Source organism: Neodiprion lecontei, chromosome 6 (genome assembly GCF_021901455.1).
Source record: "Neodiprion lecontei isolate iyNeoLeco1 chromosome 6, iyNeoLeco1.1, whole genome shotgun sequence".
In the NCBI taxonomy this organism is placed as follows: domain Eukaryota; kingdom Metazoa; phylum Arthropoda; class Insecta; order Hymenoptera; family Diprionidae; genus Neodiprion; species Neodiprion lecontei.
In genome coordinates this window covers 2,983,773-3,010,092 of record NC_060265.1, presented here as the reverse complement: position 1 = coordinate 3,010,092, position 26,320 = coordinate 2,983,773, and the positions used below count along the sequence as shown (strand labels likewise).

Sequence of the window (26,320 nt, the reverse complement as noted above, 5' to 3'; positions counted from 1 at the left end):
CTTTCGCTTGGCTGGTAGAAGAGTTGGAGAAACTGGTAACGCAGCTGCCTGTGTGCGGTCGTTGATCAATTCGGCGCCAAGTTCAAATGAATCTTGTTGTTATAATAAAGTTGATGTAAGTGTATTTACCTTCGTACCCATTGTTCTTTTGACTATCATCCTTCAATAGGATATGGCCTGTTACTAGAACGGATAGACAATTTGAGACGAAGATAGATAATTGAAAAAAAGTGTTTTCACTATGCCTACCACGGACTTAATGCCTACTCGTACATGAAAAGCCTCGAAATAAGGTTATGTATGGCAATACTTTGGGATGCCACTTGTTCAAAAAACCCGGCACCCCTTAGATATCGTGATTCATGTGGCCAATATTAGAATTGTACAATTTACGAGACCATAGCTGTCTTCCTCGCTAGAGTAAGAATTAAGATAGAAAACTCGCCCAGGTTCACAAAGACCGCATCAGAGAGGACACTCTGCCCTTGAATAGGGATCTTCTACTAGACATGAGCGCTGTGGGTAGTGGTTTTGGCAGCAGCATGTTGGAACCAAATCGTATCCCAGTCTTGTACAACATCGAAGACAGGTCTTCTAACTTCTTCCTAATTTGTACGTGGGTGCTGCCGACGGCGCGAGTAAATTGTTTTTATTGACAATCATGTTAAAGGGAATTCAAGAAATAATTGCTCGGAGTAAAGAATTTTAAAACCGATCGGTAAGTGCTGGTCTGATATTGCAATTATAATGATTGCGAATACCCGAAAGTCTTAAGCTCGCGTTATTTCACAACGTATATTCTATCGACATTCCATCCATGTCTCTTGTATCATACTAGGTTATGTTATGTTTGTTATCTACCTATGTATTATGATTCTTTATCAAGGCGTTGAATACGATGGGGCAAGGTACGGAGACCTGTGACAGACCAACAGAAGTCAGTGTTATCCGGTTTGTCTCAAGAAATCAAACAATAGAAAATATAGCACCGAAAAAGGTATGCAAAGTTCACACCAGGGTTCATTGACCTCTAAATAAAAACAATTTGCTTGGCTGCTGATATTTGAATAGAAAAATACAATGCTTTCACCTCCCTTTTGAAACGGGTAGCATGCTCGTTGTAGCATCATCTTCTCTTCTACAGGAATTCATTAATAGCTTTCTTTTTAAGATTAATGTGATAAATAAATTGTGTTTAAATTTTGACCTATCTCGTTGAAATCAATATTTACAGGATGTTTACACGTGCAAGCAAAATGGTTGCGGAAAAGTATTTACCAATCGGGATGAATATCGAACTCACGAGGCTTTAGAAGCTTTGAAGATAAAATTCATGTGAGTGTAACACCTTGATCTAGCATCTGCTCACTGTCAATTGTCACAATTTCATGGGATGGTAATAGAAATTTGTGAAAACTAATCATGCATCGTACGGTTATCATTTATTTATTTATTTTTTTTTTTAAGTGAAGTTTCATTCAAGAGTGAAATCACTTGTTGGATGGTTGTTAAAAGAGGCTGATAACTGTTTTCAATCTGCTCATTTAGTTGTCGCGAACCAGGATGTGGAGAGGAATTATCCGATCCTGGAAGTATGTGGCGTCATTACCAGGAATGGCACAACAATGAAACACATGTCTTTGCTTGCCCTTATACCAGCTGCAATTCCCTTCATGCGACCAGCAACAATTTGGAAGAGCATATTGATTCCTGTCATAGGCAACTGCCAACATTACCAATCGAACCCGAAATTATATGTCTCGAGGGACCGGAAGGTATGGTAGATGATGAAGTTTCCAAGAATGAAGAAGAGGCTGGCAACAAAAGTGTGAAGGGTGACCTACAAAATGTTGATGGTCAACCAACCTTTGAATTCACTCTGGAAAATATTAGTGTATCAACAAATGCTGCAGAAAATCGTGAAGAGAGTGGGTCGTTGGAGTGCGATGAAAATCTCAAATATACTTCAAGTTTAAACGAATACAAGTCTCCTGTCAAAAAATTAGATTTTCCATTAAAATTAGGGGAATTTTCGTGTAGAACTGAATCAAGTTTCCAGGATGATTCCAAGTTTTTCAAGACCGAAGAACTCTCTATAGCTAAGGAAAATTTCTTGACCAAATACGATACCCTCACCTCAAATGCAGACGATGTGTCAGATGCGGGAAATTCTTTGGATAAAAATGTTGTATTCGTCAGCAAAGAAGTAACAATCACAAAAAACTCAAAGAGTGATATATCTTCGGCGCAGCCATATTCTCAATGCCACAGAATAGACTTGGGTAATTTGGAGAAAGTTTTTCGAAGTGGGTTTGAGTGCGACTCACAAACAATAGAAGAAAGTATTACCGAAACAAATAGTAATTGTTCAGAGGACGAAGAGTATATGCCAAAGAAGCAAAGAATGTCACGAAATAAACAGGAATCTTATAAATGTGAGATATCTGGTTGCGGAAAGATGTACAAATATATTTCACATTATCGACACCATCAAGACAGTCACAAGTTAGCCATTAGTACCACCAACGTGAAACCTACCAAGCCACTAAAACCCCGGTCTGGAAGAGCCTCCACCGTTAGCTTCTTCTTGTAAGTTTCTGGCAATGAGCATTACTAATGTATCTATAGAGACCATGCACGTAGACAAATGGCAATGCCTTGCAGTAAATAGTACCTCAACTGATAGGAAAGCATTTATCCATGATTGGCTAATGAACTTTACCTGCTCTGACCGTTCGATAAGAAAGATACACCCATCCTATCACAGGGTTCATCAACTTTCAGTTGATCAAGGTATGCCTATTATAGATGCTGACGCTAGTTTCATGCAAGGTCTCTGTAGGCAATTGTCTTGTCAATGCTTGGTGTATGTTATACAATCACCTGCATGTTCTATACTTCAGTTTTGAATGCTAAAAATAATTATATACGTATTGATTGTATTACGATACTTTAGGTGCAAAATGCCTGGATGTGGTGCTGAAGTGACCAATGTCACTGCTCTATGGAAACATTACCAGGATAATCACGCTAATGCTAAGCCCCCCGTGGTTCCGACTTCCAAGAGCCTTGAAATATTTCGGTAAGGTTCTTAAATGATGCACTTTACACGAGACTTTTACAGTATTTCGATTAGAATCCCCCCATTGATTTCGTGTTGGCTCGGCAGGTGCAAGGTTCTCGGGTGTGAATTGGAATTCAATACAACCTTGGCCCTCTACAAACATTTCAATGAGATTCACGGCAGCAATTTCAATCCAAACACTAAGACTGGAAGTGGAAGTAACTTTCAATTCACCAATCAAATGTTCCATGATGAAGTTACTCTCCAACAATTAAACTTTAAGACTGACATTAAGGCCAACATTAGGATTAATTCGAGTGACTATCCTGAAAGCGATGAGGATCAATTGCCAGTACAGACTGTTAAAAAAGAATCTCACGGCTGATTCTTTAGAAATTAGAGAATACAATACGATGGATAGACTTAATTATTTGACACCTTACTATTAATTTAAAGTCTCCTGAATACAGCAACGGATCCAACGCATAGCAAATAAATCTAATTTTCCTCCAAATACATCTAATTTCAATTGGACATATCCCACAAAGGCAAAATAGTATAAAGGATTGAACAAATTTGGCTATGAAACGTTACATTAGGATCATATGATTGACTATTTTGTCTAATTTTTGAATGGTCAGGACAGATACATAGACATATGTGTTGGCACTAAATAAATGAACTGATGCTCTATTGGAGATTCTATAAATGATAATAACAAATACGATCTACAGGTATGCATGTAAATGAATTATTGTAGTATACTCTAAAAGCTGGTTAATGTTCAAAGTATTATACTGTGGTGTGTAAAGATCTTTGACTATTGACAACAGGTTGAGGGTCTTAGGGTCTTGTAGAATAAGGAATTTTTATAGTTTTTTTTTTTTTCAGTACGTATCCCATTCGATTTGCTTTCTTTTTTTTTGCAACGTTATGGTGCCATCCTAACTTCACTTTCGGGTGTGGTAACTGTATTCTTAATTGAAACCGGCACAAACTCTCGCAGGCAACAATTGAATGTGACTATCAACATTGACATTGTTGAGGCTGACCTCTTAATCTCATAACTTTTCGTAATTAGGAATAATGGTCAAGATGGTTCCTGCGACACGTTCACAAGGTGACATCATTGGCGCAAACCTGCATCAATTAATATTAAATATACTGTAGGCTTGTAACTCAACACTATCATGTAGTATAGTGGATTTCTTTTACATGGATGAATGGTTAAATATAAGACAAGATAAGAGTTGTACATCAAGTACCTAATAAGCATATTTATGCAGCTAATACTTTTGCGAGTAGCGTTTCTTTAAAATCAACTGTATCTTCGATCCTATTAAAAAAAATTACAGCAGTGTCAGGTGGAAGCATATAGAAAAAATTTACAAAACTATGTGGACATAATCTGAAGCAGATCGAAACGCTATACATTTGTATGCGTTTATATGCTTTTGTCTACTTTTAACAGAATATTTTCAAGAGAGTACAGCTTAACTTTCAAAAGTGATTAAATATCAGCAATTTGTCGTATTTAAAAATTCTTGTAACCTGTATTTAAAAATTTGTAACTCGTTATCGTGACAAAAGTACTGATTTTATCCAGATTTTATCGAACCGTTACGAAAATGTAACGTCGATTTACTATTCATATTGTATGAAAACATTATTGTTAACTTTAAGAGTATGTATTGTATGACATTTTTATCGGTACGCGTGTATGTTCAAAAATAAAGGTGCAATAATAGCGTATGGTAAACACATTAATATTCTTTGCCACGTGGTAATGTTATCTTTGACACTATTATTGTGTTTACAGTCCACTTTGCTCTTCCTGTGACATTGGAATTTAGGAAAGCATGTTATAAGGGTATACTAGCGTGTCGACGAGCGCATTTACATCCGGTTACAGTCGACTCGAAGACGGGCTAGATTTTGATGCAATAGAAAATACTTTTCACAAATTTTATTTAAATAATATATTGTAATTTACACCTCTTCATTCAAATTGAGAGCAGTTGTATGAACATTCGGTTCGCAAACGCAAGTCTAATTCTAATCCGAATCCAACTCTATTCTGCACCCTTGCGTAAACGCGCCAGCTTCTGCTACCGCCCTTTGACTTCTTGGTGTACGCGCTCTTAGGAATGGTGAATTTCAAGTTGGAATAATGGAAACGAAGTAGTACTGGGAAATGTTGTAAGAAAATAAGGCGTGCTCCTTGATCGCATACATTTTCGTCCTGTTCTGCGCCGACCCGTTGATTGCAAATACTGCAATTAACTGAAGACTGTTAAAGACGGTTACCCTAGTGGGATTTCGTGTGTCTTACGGGATTGCATGATAACAGATTCCCATTAAAAAAAAAAGCTACTGGATCGTTAACACTGCTCATCGGAACCACATCCATTTACCCGTTGACTACTGGTCACGAAATTTTGCCGGCAGGGAAAGGATCTCGAATACGATTGGTTAAAAGTCCAAGATGGCCGTCATACGGTCGGGGCACACGATTGGTTCTTGAACCATGTCTGCGGCCAGCCTATGTATACTCTGCGCATGGCTGTGACTTGTGCAGCTTGCGCTGGGAGTCGTGGGACAAGAACGGCGTACTACGTAGAACCACAGACAACTTACAAGCGCAGAAGAACCGCGCGCGAATTATCTCTTCAGCCTTAAGAGCATGGGTCAAATTTCTGAAAACGGAAAACCCAGATAATATGGCTGTACTGTAATTTTACGCGTCGGACCCGGTGAAACGTTACTAAATATCTGAATTTTGCATTCGGTTAAATGTTTAAACGTATTGAAACGTCAAATCCGTGACTTTACAAGCTTGACGCGAGGACTTTCACTCGCTGGCCGATTCTTCTCTCATTACCAATTGATTTCGAACAACTAACTTTCTACAGATTTCTATCGATTTTTTTTATCTTACCGTTCAAATGCCTATCGACGTGACAAATCTGGAGTCGGACTACCGTGCCGAGAATTACAAAGGTACGTGACCTTATTCTCAACGTTCGAACGGACGGTCGTTAATATTGGGGGATGCATCGCGAAGGTTTAGACATCGTACATGTCGGTTTATAGATATTATTGCACTTGAGGGTCCAAAGAAAATTATTGTCCGTCTTTATTGTCATATTGCCGCTTGCCTTGTCATGATTCCATTCAAAAATTCTAAACAATTATTATGAATATATATCACGTTTAGCAAGTATTTACGAGACTTTTTTCAAAGCTAATACAATAATTAAATGAGAATGTTTTACCGAAATACAATTGTCATGATAATCAGATTCAATTTATTGTCACCTTCTTACCTGATGTCCATAAATCAATCCTTATTGCAAAATTTAACTTAATTGGCCAACAATAGGTCTAATAGAAATTGTTGTGCTTGTCAATTTACGATTCCGATGCTCATGTTCGATCATTTCAGATTCTAAATCGATTGAACGTAAGCAGCTTATTTGTGCAACATGTGGAACAGATCTCAGTGGGAAATTCGACAAGCCAGGTGGCCTGTTTATCCACCCGCTGATGACGACGTTACAGTGCAAGGTATGTTGAAATTTGCCTGTAAGTACATATAAGTCATTAATTACAGAAGATTGTGAGGAAAGTGTTAATGTTTGGAAATTTACCAGTTAATACTTACTAAACTTGCCTTGAGCCAAGATTTTTAATTTAGAAGGTGATACTTAAGGCTGAGAAAAAGAAATAGACATACATTTGAAACTAAGATAATTTTTGAAATAATCAAGAATCATATGCACAATAGATGATTTGTTGACAAGTTTTCTGGAATCTTGTATCTGTGATTCACAACTCTTGCTATTAAATTTGTTACAGACATGCAGCAACTTCTATGGTGACGGTGATTTTAGTATGGACGAAGATGGTGACGACAAGTACTGTCGCATGTGCGGAAATGGTGGTGCGCTATATATTTGTGGGAACAAGCCATGTCCCTATGGCTTTTGTCATGTACGTACTATTATCCTTATTTGTAACAAAGCATTGCAGCAGTTAAATGGCGGTACAATTTTATGCAGTAAGTCTAGAACACGTTTTCTGAAATAACATGCTGTGCATTTTTAGTTTTGTCAATTTAATTTTGGAAACGAATTTTTATATTTCTGCAATATGTCGTCGATGCTCTGCTTGATGACTGCACGTCAAAATGACTCATTGTTGGCAAATATATTGAATGCAACGTAAGTCAACTCACCTCATTATTTCATACTGCCATTTAATTGTAGGATCACAGGAATCAGAACATTCAACTGCTGATTGCAAACTTCAATTATTTTACTAAGTATTTTTAATAGAAGCATAGTTTGAAATTGATTTCACCACTTTGCGTCACCTGATTTTAGGACTGTATAGAACGATACGTTGGAAAAAATTCGCCCGAAGTTCAAGCAGATAACTGGAAATGTCTTCGCTGTAACTGTAAGCCTCTTTGGGAAGTGAGAGCTGTCTGCGAGGTCATTGTCCGAGAAAATTCTAGGTGAGTTTTTTGAAATTATATGTACTTGACGGTGATTCACCGCCATGAATCTTGATGTGTATTATATTTTAATGCCTGAAAGCATTATTTTTACTCATCAAAGGGCAAAGTATAGTAAGTTTTACTGCATTCTGTGATTCACTTCACGATCAGCGTGTACTAGTTGAAAGCATGTGGCTGGTATAATTCCGTTTTTACATTCGAAGATGCATTAAGCAATTCAGTTTCGGTTGGTTCATCAAACCTTACATAAGAATGGATACCAATATTACATGAAACACATTTACTCGTCCTTGACCTTGTGCTACACTTCAATCGGTGCTTAAAAACCACACCATTCGCTGACTTTGACTATGACGGATTCATAATGGTTTAAGACAAACTTGTAAGAATGTTACCTTCTTGTATTTCACTTGTTAAAGGTAAATTTTGGGTGCCGTCCATCGCAGATGATAGCATCGATGATTTTTATTAGTAATTGAAAAACCTCTTGAAACTAGTATTTGAAGATTAGTTCGCGTTAGATCTTTTGCAATGCAACGCATATTGCTTTGTTAACCGCAGTGTTCGAATAATTTAAAAAAATTAGTTTTACTTAATATTACTAATGGTAGTAGATGCTTGTTTTAGAAATTAGTTTGTGTCTTCGTATTGCATGCGAATCATTTTTATCAATACCCTATATAGCAAACAACCTTCCCTGGCATAAAATTAGTTGCACTGGTGCATGATTCTCGTTTTCTTGCTTTGGTCCTTTGAACTTCTGAATTACTCTCCTTATGTTGTTGGATAATTTTGGCAGTGTTCTGAGCAAATCCTCATCAGTGAAAACAGTTTACAAAAATCTGCAATCCTCAAAGCCAGCTGATAGATAATAATACAAAAGCAAGAAAGTGGGAAGAATTTTTGAGGAAAGTGAAAGTTTTCATAAATTTGAAAAATTTAGTCTCCTAATGGAGCTGAGAAAAGATGCAAATGTAACACAGGATTGGAACTTCTGTGTTTCAGAAAACGGAGGAAGCACAATAAAAAGCCAACTAGAGGTGAGGTCTCCAAATCAGATGCCGACCACAGCCTATCTGAGGATTTAAATAATGATTTTCAGAACTCTAAATTGATCAAACATCGTAATATGAGATACAGACGTAGCTTTATTAAGACGAATGAACAGGTGAAGAACCTTGCAAGAATCTGTAACAGTTCAGATGATTCCTCCAACAATGAAAATTCAAATGTACAAAATAGATATCGTAAGCCTGGCGATAACACAAAGGCTATGTTAGATAAAAAATATACTAAAACACACAGAGAACATATGAAATCACTCTCCAGTGATGAAGAAACTACTGATTTTGAGGAAGAAGAAAAACGACAGAAAACTCATGTCAACTCTAGGTTTAAAAATAAATTGTCGAGAGTAAAATCTCAACATCAAACTAAGCATAATAACACGACGTCCAACTATTCCCATCGCAATAAAGAAAAGGGTCAACTGGCCCAGAAACAGCCTAGAATTACGAAACCTGAACGAAATTCGAGGAATCCATCATTTTATTCAGAGTCCAGTGGTCATGAGTCGGCTAATGAATTTGTCAAGTCTTCGAGACAAAACAATTCAAAAGTTTTGGATGAAAATTCAAGAAACCAGGATTTGAATATTCGTGAGAAAAAGTCAAATAATATTGTAAATCCAAATTCTATAGTAAGTTCAAAACGACTCTACGATAAATTTGAAGCTGTGATAAAACCGACTGAATTAGCATCTATCAAGCCAAAAGGTTCAAATAGTAAGCATGATAGGTTCCCTTCTGAGGATTCATGCTCAAGTATTAGTGAAAAGAAAATTAGGTGGAGTAAGACGAAAATTTGTGAAACTGCTAGAAATATGAACAGTTTCAGTGAATGTAATAGGCCAAGTAAACAGTACTTCGATTCTGAAAACGACTATACAGGAGATTCCGAAAATGCTGAGATTGCCAGCAAAGTTTCTACATCGGTATGTAGAAAAAGTGAGGCAGATCGACTTTTGGATAACAAATCAGAGCAAGAATCTAATACAAATACGTCTGCATTAAAAAAATCAAAAACCTCGTTTTTATTAGGTCATGAGAATCGACTTTTGGGAATGAAAAAAGCATCCATGAAACACACCTATGCAAAAGTTGCAAATACCAAGGAATATGTGAATAAGAGTCAGGCACGAGTAATCAGAGCTCACATAAACAGCTTCATAGATGAAATGGACAAACTTGGTGCAGCGTTACATGTAGGTGCTCGTAAAATTTCTGAGACGCAATTGAATAACAATTTCACAGTAGTGTCAGCTGTTTCAAAGACTGTACTAAAATGTGCATTAACGGTAAGCCGCTGTCAGAGAGAATTGAGTCGTAGGGTAGAAGAATTCATGGAATTTTATAGTACATGGTGTAATACTTGTAACGTGAGCAGTATTCTATTGAATATGGATCATTCCAATGCTGCCACAGGCAGTGAAGAGGATTCGCCATCGAAACAAATAAATGTTTTAAAAGCTAGTAGAAATTCCAAAATTATTGAATGTTCTGAATCGGGTGGGGCAGTGGATGATACGAGCCAGAGCTCAGATGAGTTGGATGTTGAAAATTTGAGTACCTTCAATAAGTCTGTTCATACTTTATCGGAGTTGCCTCAACAACCTGCTGATAATCATAAAAATATCACCAAGGGTGATATATCGTCTTCTAATGTCAAAGGAAAATCTACGGTTTCTGACAAACAATCTGATTGCGAGAGTTTGACAAATAGTGAACAAGATATGCAAAATCCTGTGAATGCTAAAGTTGTGGAAAATATGAATGGAAATGTTAATAACGACACACTTCCAAATTCTCTAGACTGTGATGTAATATCAGAATGTGACAGCAACGAAATATTTTCAGAAGATGAAAATAGAGCTTCAGCCAAAAAACCTAAAAAATCCATATTTATGGAAAGCTTGATAGAATCTCGATCACCAAATACATCTGAAAACCAAATAACCGAATCAGCCGAATTGAATTCTGATGAAAGTGGAATACACAATGTGGCAATTTCACCTAGCATTCAACAAGAATCTTTGCAATCTATCGACACATTCAACAATATCTCGGTCTTGTCAGAAAATCAAGAACAAGGTAACAAAGAGAAACTTATCAACTATTCAGTACAAAAAGGTGGTTCACAACAGCCGTTGGTTGAAGTTTGTAATAAGAACACCAAACAATTAGACTCATCAGTTGAAGACAATTTTAATGATATGACATCGTCTGATCACTGTAAAGAAAATGAACCGACAATGGAAGCGAATAGTTCTGATGCCGTACAATCAGATGACGGCGATACTACACTAGAATTGTTCGATTATGAGCCAGAAACATTAATTCACGATTCATCGAGGAATACTAATACAGATATGCATGATATGTCCGATTGCGAGACTGAACTTGTCTTCACTCAAGATACAAATCATGTTGCAAGTAAATCAGATTCTTTAGCAAAGATGAGCGACCTTCGAGAAAGTGAAAACAAAACTATAATAGAAGTTGAAAATGATAACGAAGTTGCATTATCTCAAGCAGCTCATTCTCCTAAAGAGTTACCTTCTATTGAAACGGTTACACCAGAAATTGATGAAATTGCTGATGCGAATATAAATGAAAATTTGTCTGGGAGAGAATTGAGGCAGAACGAAATTGATCAAGAAAAAAACAACGGTTTACGACACTTAGATTCTGAATCTGGTACATTGGAAAAAGTCCAACAGCAACTTGAGAATAACGAGATTGATCGAGTTGACTCAAATATTCCATTACCAAATAATGTAGAACACGAGTCTGATGAAGTTTCTGATAAAGTCGAAAAAGAAAACATCGAATCCCTGAAGGACGATATACCTTCTGAACTTGATCAGACTGCAGCAGTTCACGATTCGGAAGAGGCGATTAAGAAAAAAATTCTGGAATCTGACTCGGAACAGTTCGATGACAGTACATCTCTTTCTTCAAAGTCAGATGATCATGATTTGAGATTAAATTCAGATGGGAATAATTACTCGGAAAAACGAGATTCTACAGATGATGAAGTAACTGCAATTAACAAAAACAAGTATCGAAGGTCGAATAGCCCTCAATTAGAGAATGAAGATCTTGATATTGTCATGTTGAATAATCTTGCTAAAAGTCGACTCTTACTATCATCTGACTCCAGTTCCACAAACTCCGATGATAACATTGCATTAGTTATGTCTCCATCTTTGGATGACTTAAATTCTCCGTCTTCTGAAAAACAGGACGAAATCTATTCAAACTCCATTTACAAAGATGACCGCACAAATTCAACCTGTACAAAAATTAAGAAACAAAAATTTTGCATTGAAAAAAATTATTATTATCTGACGGACAAAAAATTACAAATGTCATGCCAAGTCGTAATTCGAAGATTAAAAAATAAAGTCTTGGAGCAATTCACGCAATTGCTTGGTAAATCTAAGGAACATCAAGAATGGCAGGAATTCAAAAGGTATTCACATATACGTAAGCAGAATATCTCGATCATTATTTTATCTTCTTACTTCAGATCCTCAGGATAAAATTACGCTTATAGTTTCTGGTGACTAAAGATAGAAATTTGGAAGATTAGGTGTTCTCTATGATACTCTGATAATGCCAATTCTTGTAATAATCATTGAGAGATAGCTTCAGCTGGTTTGCTGTAGTGATAACAGTGGTATTAGTCTTAAGTAATATGCAATTATTTCGTATAATTATTTATACTAACAGTGATTTGCAAATCGAGGTTGAATTTCTACTCTATCTTAACCAAACTAGCAATTATCTTTTAGATAAACAAAGCTTACAAAGAATGATCTATGCTAATCAATGTCTACATATTAGCCAAATCAGTTGTTCCTGACAGCTTGTACAGAACCTGTAATTGTCTTTTAATATTTCAAAGCCACTTTTATACCCACTTAGTTCCTTAGTTGACTGTATTACTTAAAAAGTTGTCATAATTTGCCCCATACAGCTTGATTGATGTGGATAATATCAAGAAACGTAAAAGAGGCGCATGCAATCAAAGCGACAGCTCGAGCGAATCGTCTAACTCGAAATCATCGGCAAAGGGACGTGCGAAGAAAACAAAATGTAACCAGATACAGGAGAAGGAAGAAACCCTGATGGATCACTTGGAAAAAGTTAAAAATGGTGAAAACGTCATTAACTTCTCCGAGAATGAGTCTGATGAAAATAATGTCATTCTGAATACTAATACAGAAGACGAGTCCTTGGCAAGGGCTAACGAATTGGCCAAAGATCGCCTAATCCAGAGTTCGGATTCTGAACATGGTGAGTTGTCGTCATGAATAAATTTACTTGTACTCCAAATGAGAGTCAATTTTACTCTTTAAATTACAATTCATGAGCATTGATGAAAAACTTGTTTGATTTTTATCGCTTCCAATTATTGTAATGTAAGCATTTCAACCAGCGAACAAATATATTCCTGCAACAAATTGTTTCGCAGAGATACTTGCTAATGTGGAAAGTGAAGAAGAGAAGATAGTGGAGGATAATGACAGAATACACACGACAAAAAAGGACAAAAAAAAGAAGGACAAAACAGACGATGGTAAGTATATTGATTTTGCCATTACTATTAGCGTTTTCAGCTTGCATTGCTTCGCTCAGCTAGCCTCTGTTCTGCTGTACCGGTACAGTAATTTTACGTGTATTTTACATGCGTAATTACTGTTCCAGTGCAGTAGAACAGAGCAGAACAAAGCGGAAGAGTGCAGGCTGAAGACGTTATAAATGTGACATCTGTGTAACGTACGTTGAAGTTCCGTTTTACATATTCGTTAATATATGTAATAATTATTTATAAATATGAGCTAATAAATACAGTAGTCGTTGAAGCAGGGCACTCTATTGCATTACCAGCACTACCATTGATCAGGAGTATCGCAAAGTAACATAAAATACAATGCTTTATCAAATACAAGAGATTGTTTATCTTTGTATAAGAATCCGCAAATTCAGGGAGCGACCATAAGAATGAATCTGATGCAGAGAAGGGCAACAAGAATACAACTAACGAAGAAAATGCTGACTCACAAGACACTGATAATTCCGACAGCGAAAGAAAACGTGAACAAAAAGTAAGTCAACTCTTTCAGGCATTCCATGCATACAATACACAATTACATCTGCTGACAATTCATATGGGTAAAGCGGATGAAATGTTACAAAATACCAAAGCCTAGATCAAACTACCAAGAAACCTCAGTAATACCTATATCTTTCGATTTGATGTTTGACTTGCCTGCCGCAAGATAGCGTGCGCGTTTTGATGTTTCGTGTATATCTCTACCGCTGAATGGCGCACCTTGACCTGTATGCTCAATGCTATCCCAAACACGTTCTGACAAGATCAAGTCAGTGCTTCAATACGGAAAGATGATCTTTACTTACCATCACTAGATTAACTTTTACCCTACAAGAACACGCCTATTTTTCAATCATGCAAAACAGTCTGGATCAAAATAACCCTTTCCCACTTTTGATGTGTTAATTTTTCAAATGTACGAGATCGATCTACTTGAAAACATTCAGGGGTATACTTTCACTATCGTAGAATGTGATAGTGAAGTTTAGAAGTATAAATATAAGTCATACGTATGACAAAAATCAGTAAAAAAAAGAAACTTTTGACAAATTAATGTTTTAGAAGAAAAAGGTATGGGTCAGAATGGCTCAGTATGTTCTCGAAGGGTTCACCTAGCATCCGCTGCGATGTAATGCTCTAATTGATAATATTAGTCGATTTTGATAGCATGAATAAAATGACAAGATGATACCTATAAAACCACTGAAAATCATACATTTTTTATTTTTCAATCATGAAGGTTTGGAATATTTATGTATTTCATTTCAATGTTATTATCACTTCTACGTCTATATTCCTATATCCTTTGAAAAACGTATAACTGAACTTTTACTGTACATTAGTATTCCGTTAACTCTGTTCGATAATTTCGTTCAACCTGACAATTTGTATTTCACACGCAACTTGCAAAAGCAATATATGTTTACAGAAAATGAAAAATCTGTTGGCTAAGCGTCATTGGAGATTAACAGATTCTGACAGCAGCAGCGAGGAAAGGAAATGGCGTAAATCTCAACTTAAAGAAGAAGATGGAAAGAGGTATAACTTTTTAAATGGAATGTTATTTGTGATATACAAGGTCATTAAATCTTTGCTGAATACGAGGCCCGAGTGAGTGAGAGAGAGAGATAGAGATAGAGCTACTTATGCGGGCGCCGGGTAGAATGGCTGCATCAGTCCCACTCGGTATTCAACACTGAATAAGTGACCCTGTATATCGTATGGCCTGTAAAATTAATGAAAATATTTCATTCGAATGTATTTGTGCAGTTATTCGTCTTTGGTTGCAAACGAGGGTAACTTCATCTTTTTAAAGTTCCTTCTTTAATTAAATTGATGAATCCATGTATGCGTATTTTTTTTTTAGGGATACAGAAGTAGAGAATATCACTCAGCGTAAAAAAAGACCAAAACGAAGAATGTTGGGGTCAGATTCAGATTCCGTTAAATTAACAGATCTGAGCGACGATGACGGAGACGATACCGCTGCAAAAAAGAAGAAATCAGGGTCTGAATCTGAAGATTCAGACCTAATGTTTGCCCAGCTGAGAAAAAAAAGATTTACTAAAAGGAATACGCGAAACTCTGACTCAGATTCAGAATCTGAACAGGATGAAAAACCGTAATCCTTGAGCCATATTAACATTGATTGAACATATATGTCTAGCTACTCATTATTGCCGTTGAGTTACTATTATTTGAATGATGTAAAGTTCAATTCTGTTTGCAGTTCGCACTTTATTATCCTTGTTTAGAGTAGTTGTTTGATATGAATGTAAAATTTACGCTATTTTATATCTTCCATCAGAACTAAGCAAAAAAGGAAACGTATAAAGAAAATGGATTCTGACAGTGATAGCGACATGCCTACAAACTCGCAAGATACACAAGGAAAGTTTCATAGGAAAAATATTCGAAAGGTTTTAAAGGACAAGCAGGTGGCAGATGTCACGAAAATTGCGGGTAAAGAAGAAGAGGAAAGATTGAAACGTATAGCAGAACGTCAAAAATTGGTAAGTTTGCAATACCAATTTCAATATTTATATCAAAGAATAGTGAAAATTTCACAATATTCCGATATTCCGCAATACAACTGTTCAACTTTTTTTGTTCCATTTTGGAAAACGCCAATGAAGTCTACTCTTAATATTTTTCAACTTCTATTTACAAGCACAGTCTGATACATCGACTTCAGAGTGATCCAGGTATGCATGTGCTACCATACACATTGTACAAGAAGCTATCAGCCATGCAGACCTGGCATTCTTCTTCTGTTGACTCTCCCTACTCGCCAAGAGCGTTTACAGAACGATATATGGTGCAGTTATTGCAAAAATTATGTTCCAAATTCTAATGTAAAGTACTTATGACTAATGGTATTCAAGCTGGTAATCTGTCCGATACAATTTAATATGGATTCATTTTTAATAGAAAAGTCACAGTATTTTGGTTTAAAAAAAAAAAAAAAACTTTCAATTTGATCGATGATTCTAGTTGATAGATGTCCAAGTACAATTATTCATTACTACTTTCGTACACATTAAGTTATATATCAAATACTTTATTCATTAGTACATTTGACAATTTCCATCGATTTTAAAGTTGACTTAGTTTTTCCATGTCTACTTTATTTAGTGCTCCCAAATTTTTTTAATTACTTTTCAGTATAACGAGATGTATGAAATAAAGTTGGCTCGTGAAGCAAAGGTAGATAAATTGGTACTCGACTTTGATGAAGAAACAAAGAAAGAGTTGATCAGCGTACATGAAGATCTTGTCAAGCGTTTGAAACCACATCAGGCGCAGGGTATTAAGTTCATGTGGGACGCATGTTTTGAATCTTTAGAACGGACAAAGTCTACCAAGGGTTCAGGCTGCATTGTTGCCCATTGTATGGGATTAGGAAAGACTTTCCAAGTTGTGACCCTTGCTCACACTCTACTCACACATCCCGAAACTGGTATCAAAACAATTATGGTGATCTGCCCACTGAGCACTGTTTTGAATTGGGTTAACGAATTCAAAAAATGGTTGGGTGATATCAATAATGACCAAGATGTCAGGGTCTACGAGATGACCAAGTAAGTATGAACATCGAAATGTCCATGATCTCTATGTTAACCAGCCCCTATTCCGCTTTTTAGAATGAAGAAACACTTTGAGAGAAGATGTCAATTAGAAAAGTGGCAACGTACTGGAGGTGTAATAATTCTCGGATATGAAATGTTCAGAATTTTGAGCAACCAAAAAGCAAAGAAAATGCGCAAGAGTATGCATGAGGGAATTTTAAAGTGTCTGGTTGATCCCGGACCTGATCTAATTGTTTGCGACGAAGGTCATTTACTCAAAAATGAGGACACAGCTTTGAGTAAGGCTATGAGGAAAGTTAAGACTCTTCGACGAATTGTTCTTACCGGTACACCATTGCAGAATAATTTGGTTGAATGTAAGCATCTGCTAATATTTCATATGGAATAATGTTTTTATAGTAATTGTCAGCATCGCTCTCTGTCAACACATGTAAAAATTTTACAAGTACTGGTAGTGTTACTCAGGACCCAACAAATTTTTTTAAATGCTTCTTTATTGCAGACCACTGCATGGTTCAGTTTGTGAAACCGAATCTTCTTGGCACAAAGAAAGAGTTTTTGAATAGATTTGTCAATCCTATAACAAACGGGCAATTTGACGATTCAACTGAATATGACGTGAAATTAATGAAAAAACGCGCTCACGTGCTACACAAAATGTTGGAGGGAAGTGTTCAAAGGTTTGACTACTCTGTCTTAACACCGTTTCTACCACCGAAACAAGAATATGTGATCACTGTCAGATTGGCAGATATACAAATCAAGTTGTACGAGTACTACTTGGATAATTTTTCAAGGTAAGTTTCTTTACCCTCTCGCACTAACAGTGCTCGCCCGCTACTGAAAGATCCACTCAAAATTTCGTCTGCCAACAATATATATGCGTTCTTATAATATTTTATAGGAAAAAGGTTGGTGCAGGAACTTCCTTATTCGCTGATTTCCAATCACTTCAACGAATATGGACTCACCCTATCGTTTTGCGTATGAATGCAGAGAAAGTGGAAAAACTGAATGAAAAGAAACGTTTGGAAGCGAGCGATTCTGAGGGGTCATTGAGGGATTTTCTTGATGATGGAAGTGAAGATAAATCAACGACTACATCCGACAGTGACATACAATCTACTCATGGTTCCAGTGACGAGAAATCTGATAAGCCAAGGCGTGGTACAAGGGCCAATCCTTTAGGTAAGTTGAAGAATAATTTCTCTGAATATGATTATTTACATTAGTATCCATGTGGCATCGTAGATAAAGATACAATTAAGATTAATCGACATTCCATTGATTTACATTTTGAAATTTGGGTATAATTTGATTAATAATGTTGGAATTGAATGGATGACACTGTAATTTGGATGAGACTTTATGTTTGAATGAGATTTTGATGAATAATACAAAATTTAATCCTTTATTATTCGCTCGTTCTCCAGATGAAATTACAATCAAATCCGAGGACGAGGACGCACCACAGGCTGGTGAATGGTGGAGTCAATTTGTTGAGCCTGAACACTTCGAGGATTTGAGGATATCTTCCAAGTTGGTTCTATTGTTTGCCATTTTAAAGGAGTGCGAGCAAATTGGAGATAAGGTGTACGTATACATTTGTTGTTTAAGTTGGTCAGGTTGCTATTGCAGTGTTATCTGAATTTAAAACATCCTCAATGAGTAATAGGCAGTATTTATGCACAATACGGTGAGCCGGAAAAGTTCTTGTTGAGTCTGACTTGGTGCTGAGGAGTTTTGCATCTATGCATTTCCTAGATCTGACCAAAGGATACCTGATAAACATCCGTGAACCAGGCAACAGCTCTGCCTAGAGATATGAAAGATCTCAACACCAAATCTAAACTTACAAAAATTAATTTCGGTCACTATATGTACACCTATGTGGATTGATTCTGAAACAGAAGTAGCATCTAGGGTGCTGATTTAGGTTGATATCGCACTGCAGACCAGTAGTGGCAAGAGGTAAAGGCGCCATCGGTTTTTACTGCAATACCAACTTGAATCCCTAACTATCACCCTAGACACTACTTCAGTTTCAGAATCAACCTATGTAGATATTTGAATAAAGTTAATTTTGACCCCCCTAAGTTTTAGAGTAACGCACGCCTCGTTGGTTACTTATGCCGCCAATGCAATTGGTAAGAGCCTGCCGAAACTGCCAAACCAACAGGGGTCAAAATCGATTTCACTCGGATGTACATGCGTACGATCCTGTCCGTGTATTCGTAAATTTATCTATTTATCTTTGTTTCAACTTGCAGTTTAGTTTTCTCTCAGTCATTGTACGCACTATCCTTAATAGAAGAATTCCTCAATAAAATTGACGATGAAACTCAAAGAGGAACATGTAGTGAGCTAATTGACGGCCATACCGGCAGCTGGTCCCTGGGCTTGGACTATTTTCGACTCGACGGTCAAACGGCACCCGAAAATAGAAGTCAATATTGTAGAATTTTTAACAACCCTAAGAATAGCAGGGCCAGATTATTTTTGATATCTACTAGAGCTGGCGGACTCGGAATCAATTTGACTGCTGCTAACAGAGTAATTATATTTGATGCCAGCTGGAATCCTTCGCATGATGTACAAAGCATATTCAGGATATACAGGTAAGATTCATACAATTATGTTGACAGCAGTTCAACTTTTTGGTATCCAAGGTCATTGAAAAAATTGTCAACCGTGCTGGCGTTTCGACCCATTAGGGAGGGGGGGGGCACAGAGCTAAATGTTTATTTATAAAAAAAGAACAACCAAAAAATTATTCTGTACAATAGAGAAAACAGGTATAGATTACAAGATGAAAACCATAAGAGAGGAACAATGTTCTTTTACAAAAATTCAAAGTGAGTACTTATATTGCAATATATGAATGAAAAATGAAAACAGCTCATGTCCCAGTAGAAATGGCCAACAGTCGTCAACTACAACGGCAGTTGGGTTGAGAACTGTCGATCTCTCTGCAATTTACCTGAAATATAACTAATGTCAGGAACTTTACAGGAAAAGAAAGAACCTGTGGTATATTACTTGTTAGGATCTTTAGGTACCATTGCAGTACTGAATCTTGCAATTATTTTATAAAATACTATGAGGAATGGTGTTTCCCTCTACAGCTGCTTCCGCAGTAACGAGGAGGAAAAACTGCAAAGATCGGAAACTCAAACAGACAACCATGCAAAAACATGTCGTTCCTGCGGGTTATCAGCAAGTGGTTGTCCAGTTAAACACTACTCCTCGTAGTTTTTCAGCTGAAACATTGGTATGACAGTCGACGATTTTTTCACCAGTGATGACCTTCGATACTGAGAAAATTGCACAAAAGTCGAAAATTTGTTGCTACATTTAAATTTACCCTTCACATTTCAGTACAATTTGTATAATATTTTATGGTTCAATTTTGAAACAGATTCGGACAGAAAAAGCCTTGTTATGTATATCGGTTCTTGGCCCAGGGTACTATGGAGGAAAAAATTTATAATAGACAGGTGACAAAGCTCTCTTTATCTTGTCGGGTGGTCGATGAACAGCAAATTGAACGACATTACAGTAACCACGACTTAGCTGAATTGTATCAATTCGAACCTAAAACTAATAAAGACAAGCCTACACTTAACTTGCCAAAGGACAGATTATTGGCAGAAATTTTTCGGAAATACGAAGACAGGATAGAAACGTTTCATGAACACGATTCTCTACTGGAAAATAAGGTAAGACCACATTGTTCAGGATTTTGAACCTGAATTCCAGAGATCACAACAGGAAATCAGATGGTGCATACACCTCTGCATCTCCATTATTGAATTTGGATTGTAAACGTACATACATATCTATTATAATGGTTAAGATTTTTCATTTGATAAGTGCATGATCTTGAAAGATCCAGCGCTTGACAACCGATCCCTGCAGTAAGGAGCTATACCCTGCAACTATTTTCACTTTACAATTCGCCACTTTACACTTGTCAGTGCTAACAGTGACAGCTCACGACGAATTGTGTTGCGAAATAGTGCAGTGCCCTCCACTAGTGGCACCGAACACTGGTGGATGAACACTGAACACCAAAGAAGAGTTTTATGTGACGAGTTACGAAAATATAGAGAGAAAAACTTCATGTTACAGGCAGAAGAAGAGTTAGATGAGGAGGAGCGCAAGGAAGCATGGAAAGAGTATGAAGATGAACGTACAGGACGAAAGGTGTTGATGCACAACCCCCATAATCAAAATCTAATCCTGCAACAGCAGTACAACGAAATGCTTCGTTTAAATCCGGCCGAGGTTGCTAACCGAGCAATGTATTCAGGAATTAATATCGAAAATCTCCAAGCTTTGATTCGAAAAGATGTAAGTATAATTGTTGGATATCAAAGTAATTTTCCTAACTAATAATCATCAACAAATTATTGTCGCTATTTAGTTGCCATTGAGATGGCACAACCAGGTGCAGAGTATATGATATAAATCATGAGATAATTAACTAGCCAAATCTTATAGATTATATAGCCATAACAGATTATAATGCAATAATTTGTTTATGTCTAGTATCCCAATGAGACTCCAGAAGCTCAGACAGCGATAACAACACGTGCGATTATGGAAATGTATACATACTTGGAGAATGAAACCATCAGACGACAACACTTAGCAGCATCTGTAAGAGATTTCCTCTAAAAACGCTACTATCATAGTTTGATAAGTTCATAACTATTTGTATTGTTACAGAACTTCCATTACCCGACTGTGAGCAACCTTGGGACAACAAGCTATGTTGACTCAAACATGATGGTAAGTAAGCAAGAAATCAAAATGAATCCTTACGTTTAAAAGCCGATAATCTACCGTTTTTCTTGTTCATAGATCCCAGCGCAGCAACAATATGCTTTACAACAACAGCAAAAACAGCAACAGCTACTCATGCAACGCGATCAACAAGCAAACTATGCAAAACAATATGGCAATGTCAGAATAGGTACTTCCACCCCTGTGACAAGAATACCGCCAGTAGTTGATTTACACATAGAAGACAACGATGTTATAGAGGTAAAATTTGTATTTATTAGTTCGATTCCATTTACTTCAAACGATTATTGCTTTATTATTCTTTCATTACTTTCCTTTAGTATATACCTGCCTAAAATTAATCATATATTCTGTCCTACTCATAATGACCATATTGTTCCGAGTATAAGCCAACCCCCAATTCTAAGACAGTATTTCAGGATATTTTTCTTAGTCATCCGCACATAAGACGCGTTCGCGTATCGGACGATAGTTTTTGCGGGTGCTGTCAACGACAAAAACCTCCGACTCATATTCGGAACAGTACGGTAATAAATGATGATAAACAACTACAACTAAACGTAACTGCTCTTGTTTTCAGGTACCAACGACACCCCCATCGGCAGTTGGGATAGCACCATCTTCGTCCGTTCAAGCAACCCCAGTTTCAGCACCAGCTGAAATGAGTAAGAAACAAGAGGAGTGATTTGAAAACTAGACAATTCTTTCAAAAAAGAAACTATAAACGTATGGAATGAAAAAAAAACTTTGGCAGTCGATCTATCTGTCTATGCAACATAAAATTTTTGAAATTTCGTACGAACATTATTTTGTGTTTCGGCGATTATTCTGCAGAACGTGAATGAATATCGCCATATCAGGTTATAGGTACACATATTACTCCTTAAATATTTCGTTGCAATAAAATAATAATCTAGATTTTTTAATTCCAATTCAAGCAATTCAGTATAACGATTAACCGTTGCTTCATTGTTACATGATGTAAGTGTAGTACCTCCAAGCAAGTATGATACTAAATGAATACCATTCGTAGTGACCGCCTCTTATAATTCGAATATTCGAAGTGAAACAAATTAAATTTTCACACAATAATACAATGTATTCCGTATATTATGTATTTCTCTGTCATACATGTTATAAAAGCTCACGCTTTCTGTAGATCTTTCTTAGGTTGTTCATTTTAGTTTATACAAAGTCTAGGGACATTACACACAAGAGCTCCACACGCAAAGGAACCAATAATTTGAAACATTTCTTGTGTATTATTCATTCACCTCAATTTTTATATCGTTGTGGCAGAGCTTTTCTCCAACCATTTTTCAGTTGGTTTCTAAGTTTATTTTTTATCCGTGAAAATTCTGGTATAGTACTTAAATTCAAATTTTCTTCAACATCAAATTTGTGATAGTATAACTCTTCAGCAATTATCGTACTCCAATCAGTTTTCACAATGCTACTATTGAATGATGCCCATGCAGTATACCGATATTCCTTTGTTCGAATTGTGTAACCCATAATAGTTATTTCGCTTAAACGTGGTTCGTCACTGTTTGGATTTCGTGTGGGTACTACACCTGGCCGAGGGTATTGACTAAAGACAGCTTTCTTCCATGGAATGATCTATAAGACACAAAACTATCAACAAAGTGAGCAACAACCGACGGGCTTTCTACTTTTGTCCATGTCTTTTTTTTTCTTTTGTTTTTTGTTACAGCCACTGCAAACCTATGGCACTCTGTCCAATCTCACTGATGAATAATTATTAATCTGGTGCCCTCAAAGATGAGCTGGTTCAAATAAATAGTGAATCACGTAAGCAAAATATCAAAGATTAATAATAGTCATGGCATTTGCACCTTCTCATACATAGTTGCATAAATGACAGGTAAGAAGCTGACACCTTCACTGCAAAGATTAGAAGACATCGATGTAGAGTTGCTCTTGTACTTGTGTCGATAATCCTTGTCATCGATGCATAACGGTATTGGCAGATTTGTTAAGTCAGCTATTGTTGGAAAAATATCTACCAATTCTATCATAGCATCTGACATAACATAGTCCTTCTTCCGATACCTTCAGCGATGCAAGAAAAAACATAAATATTTCAGTTTATCAATTTCTAATCAATATTCAAACCTTACTCTGAGTTCATAAGTAATACAGCACATACAAAGGCGAACATTTCTGTACTCGGCACTATATTATACCTGTTTTCGATGCATCCCAGCTTTGGACTACAGTCTGAATTCTGAGGTAGCGTAAAATTTTTTGTTGCATAGGTGCTCTCAATCCATGGATCAAACGTCACCTGAGGAATGGTAATTATAACAGGAACTCTCAGGGCTACTTCAAAATTACTGTATTTTGCCCATTCCCCATGTTCACCCAGTGACCAGCCTATCAATAAGATGAAGCCACTAACAGTATGACTCATTGTCAAATGTATTTCTTATCGATTTATATAGTCCACTGAGAAATGGACTGTTCATGTTGGCAAAGTATAAAAGTATTGACAACAATTACCGTGATCAGATATAAGAACTACAGTTGTGAACCGCTCTATGTTATAAACGGCTAGTTGTTTCAAAAGTAATCCAATCAAGTCATCAACGTAAGTTACTGCAGCATAGTAGGATTGGATGATCAACTTTGCATAGTAGCCTATAATAAATTCACACAAATCTAACTCCTGTAAGCCATATGTTGGAGTCTATTCCATCTTTCGTTTCTTGACATTTGCAAAGCAGAAAAAATAACTAAAAATTATCACACGTACGTGGTATTTTTTGAAATGGAAATTTGAGATCAAGTTTTTTTACATCATCACGTTTTCGAAGATCCAGCCAAGGGTTGTAGGCTGCGTAACTCACATTCTCTGACCACTTGTAGTTATCAGGTACATCAAACTTTTCTAGCGGATGATGCTCTGCACACAAGAAACAATTATTTACATGATGCATCTGCATATTACGGTACATATGATGAAAGAAAAGAAAATTCTGCACACCAAGACATTTTCGTGGATATTTCAGTGGAATGTGAGGTTTTTGAAAGCCAACCGCAAGGAAGAAAGGTTTCTTATCTCCACGATGTTTGAATAGAAATGATTTCGCTGCTCTTAATGTCTCTATATCTGGTAGTGTTTGATTAGGCATATGAGGAACATACACAGGGCAGACCTATTAACATGTAAATATGAAAGGTTTCAATATTTAAGGTTGAACAATTAATTTTTTACACTTTTACAGCAAATGCGTTACGATATTGCGGGCAGGTGTTGAGTTTGATGTAGTTTGGCATAATCGTGCATCTTTGTAACGATCTGTGTATGGATGAAATGGTTTCTCAGACCAAGAATACGGAAAATCATCTGATCCATTAGAACTTGATCCTACATGGAAAATCAGGTTCTATTGATATGAGAACAATTCAATAGATGTGAAATTCATGGGTTTATTTTTCTCAATAAGAGCATGTGTGATGCTATGATGATTCGGAATAAACATTTACCTGGGTGAAAGACTTTTCCGATTGACATGGTAGTATAACCATGACTTTTCAAATGTTGCGGCAGAGTAGAAAAATTTCCAATTGTATCCCGCCAATAGCTGTAGAAGTCATAAAGTTTGAGTGTGTCTGGCCTCCGGCCGGTTAAAAAAGAATTTCTGCTTGGAGCACATAGCGCTTGCTGAGAAATTTGAAATGCAATTGAAATTAATCATAAAATGGATAGCTACTACGTATCTTTTCTGTTTCATCCAATTATTTCTATTTGAGGTATATAAAATGCCGGTACCTGAGCGAATGCTCGAGTAAACAGCACGCCTCTCTTTGCCAAAAGATCAATGTTTGGTGTAACGGCATTAGGATCTCCATAACAGCCGAGTGATGGCCTTAAATCATCAACTACTATCATGAGGACATTTTGCTTTCCAAACACTCTGAATATTGTGAAATTAATAAAAATGAACAAATTGCTCAGCCGAAAGTGAACGGAATTTCGAGGCCGATCCCCCATTGTTTTGAAAAATCGAATTGATTATTCATATAACTTCTCCGGGGATTGTTGACGTCGTTGAACCACAGGAAATATTCAGACGTTGAAGTTGTAAAGCAGGAACTTTTACTTCCGCGTTTGATCGGTTTTTCATACACATACAGACCAAGTAAATATCTCGACAGTTCGGTTGCAACTCTTCTCTTTCAATTAGCTCTTTGATTTAATGGCACATGCGAAATTTAAATGTTGAATTTCTCTGTAATGGGTGAAGGGAATTTGAGTTTTTATTCGAAAATTCTTTGGACATCTAACATTTATACTTTCAGAATGATGCGCTTGGCACTCTGAGAAGCAATTTAAAATTTTTAACAAATATTTCGAAGTCCAATCTGAAACACTTTGAAAACCGAGGCGGTGAAAGCTACACTATAGATCGTGACTACTTGGTGACTAAAGCGTTGACTGAAGACTGTTAAAAACGCTTATCCCGGTAAGAAAGTTACCGGATCGCTAACACGGCTCCTTATGGCCTCAGGTCCACTAGCCCGCGGAGTACTGGTCACAAAAATTTACCCAGGGGTAACAGTCTTCAAATTCTTGTTATGGGTCAAAGACCCATGGTTCGGACTGGACTGAAGATGAAGATGTACGAATTA

The 26,320-nt window shown here is 36.6% G+C and overlaps 3 protein-coding genes across 11 annotated transcripts; 2 read left to right on the top strand and 1 right to left on the bottom strand.

Annotated features, from left to right (window-relative positions):
* The first annotated feature begins 495 nt into the window (after nucleotides 1-495).
* LOC107221491 (zinc finger protein GLI4) lies at nucleotides 496-4,811 on the top strand. Its single transcript, XM_015660494.2, has 6 exons — nucleotides 496-718; nucleotides 887-997; nucleotides 1,235-1,335; nucleotides 1,549-2,589; nucleotides 2,957-3,082; nucleotides 3,170-4,811. Exons 2-6 carry the CDS (start codon nucleotides 899-901, stop codon nucleotides 3,447-3,449), a joined length of 1,647 nt encoding a protein of 548 aa, XP_015515980.1. The 5' UTR covers nucleotides 496-718; nucleotides 887-898; the 3' UTR covers nucleotides 3,450-4,811.
* An 826-nt stretch (nucleotides 4,812-5,637) lies between these two features.
* Nucleotides 5,638-22,824, top strand: LOC107221490 (transcriptional regulator ATRX homolog). 5 transcript variants are annotated; one of them, XM_046744496.1, is made up of 23 exons: nucleotides 5,647-6,064; nucleotides 6,510-6,631; nucleotides 6,923-7,057; nucleotides 7,450-7,583; nucleotides 8,592-12,119; nucleotides 12,627-12,946; nucleotides 13,125-13,229; nucleotides 13,640-13,758; nucleotides 14,695-14,804; nucleotides 15,133-15,387; nucleotides 15,574-15,778; nucleotides 16,431-16,846; nucleotides 16,910-17,211; nucleotides 17,358-17,652; nucleotides 17,760-18,043; nucleotides 18,289-18,448; nucleotides 19,126-19,473; nucleotides 20,274-20,574; nucleotides 20,987-21,208; nucleotides 21,407-21,517; nucleotides 21,587-21,649; nucleotides 21,722-21,904; nucleotides 22,245-22,824. In XM_046744496.1, exons 1-23 carry the CDS (start codon nucleotides 6,010-6,012, stop codon nucleotides 22,347-22,349), a joined length of 7,878 nt encoding a protein of 2,625 aa, XP_046600452.1. In that variant the 5' UTR covers nucleotides 5,647-6,009; the 3' UTR covers nucleotides 22,350-22,824. The 5 variants fall into 5 exon arrangements, with proteins under 5 accessions (XP_046600453.1, XP_046600452.1, XP_015515979.1 ...); XM_015660493.2 differs by having other exon boundaries at nucleotides 13,625-13,758; XM_046744495.1 differs by having other exon boundaries at nucleotides 13,622-13,758.
* Nucleotides 21,900-26,246, bottom strand: LOC107221489 (iduronate 2-sulfatase). 5 transcript variants are annotated; one of them, XM_015660492.2, is made up of 10 exons: nucleotides 25,461-26,246; nucleotides 25,175-25,352; nucleotides 24,925-25,055; nucleotides 24,672-24,843; nucleotides 24,441-24,590; nucleotides 24,188-24,325; nucleotides 23,872-24,061; nucleotides 23,521-23,737; nucleotides 22,939-23,284; nucleotides 21,900-22,320 (listed from the first exon to the last, which is right to left on the bottom strand). In XM_015660492.2, the coding sequence occupies exons 1-9, from the start codon at nucleotides 25,680-25,682 to the stop codon at nucleotides 22,940-22,942; spliced, it is 1,743 nt and encodes a 580-aa protein (XP_015515978.1). In that variant the 5' UTR covers nucleotides 25,683-26,246; the 3' UTR covers nucleotides 21,900-22,320; nucleotide 22,939. The 5 variants fall into 5 exon arrangements, with proteins under 5 accessions (XP_015515978.1, XP_046600463.1, XP_046600466.1 ...); XM_046744507.1 differs by having other exon boundaries at nucleotides 25,175-25,272; nucleotides 25,461-25,681; XM_046744510.1 differs by lacking the exon at nucleotides 24,925-25,055 and having other exon boundaries at nucleotides 25,175-25,272; nucleotides 25,461-25,599.
* Nucleotides 26,247-26,320: the final 74 nt, after the last annotated feature.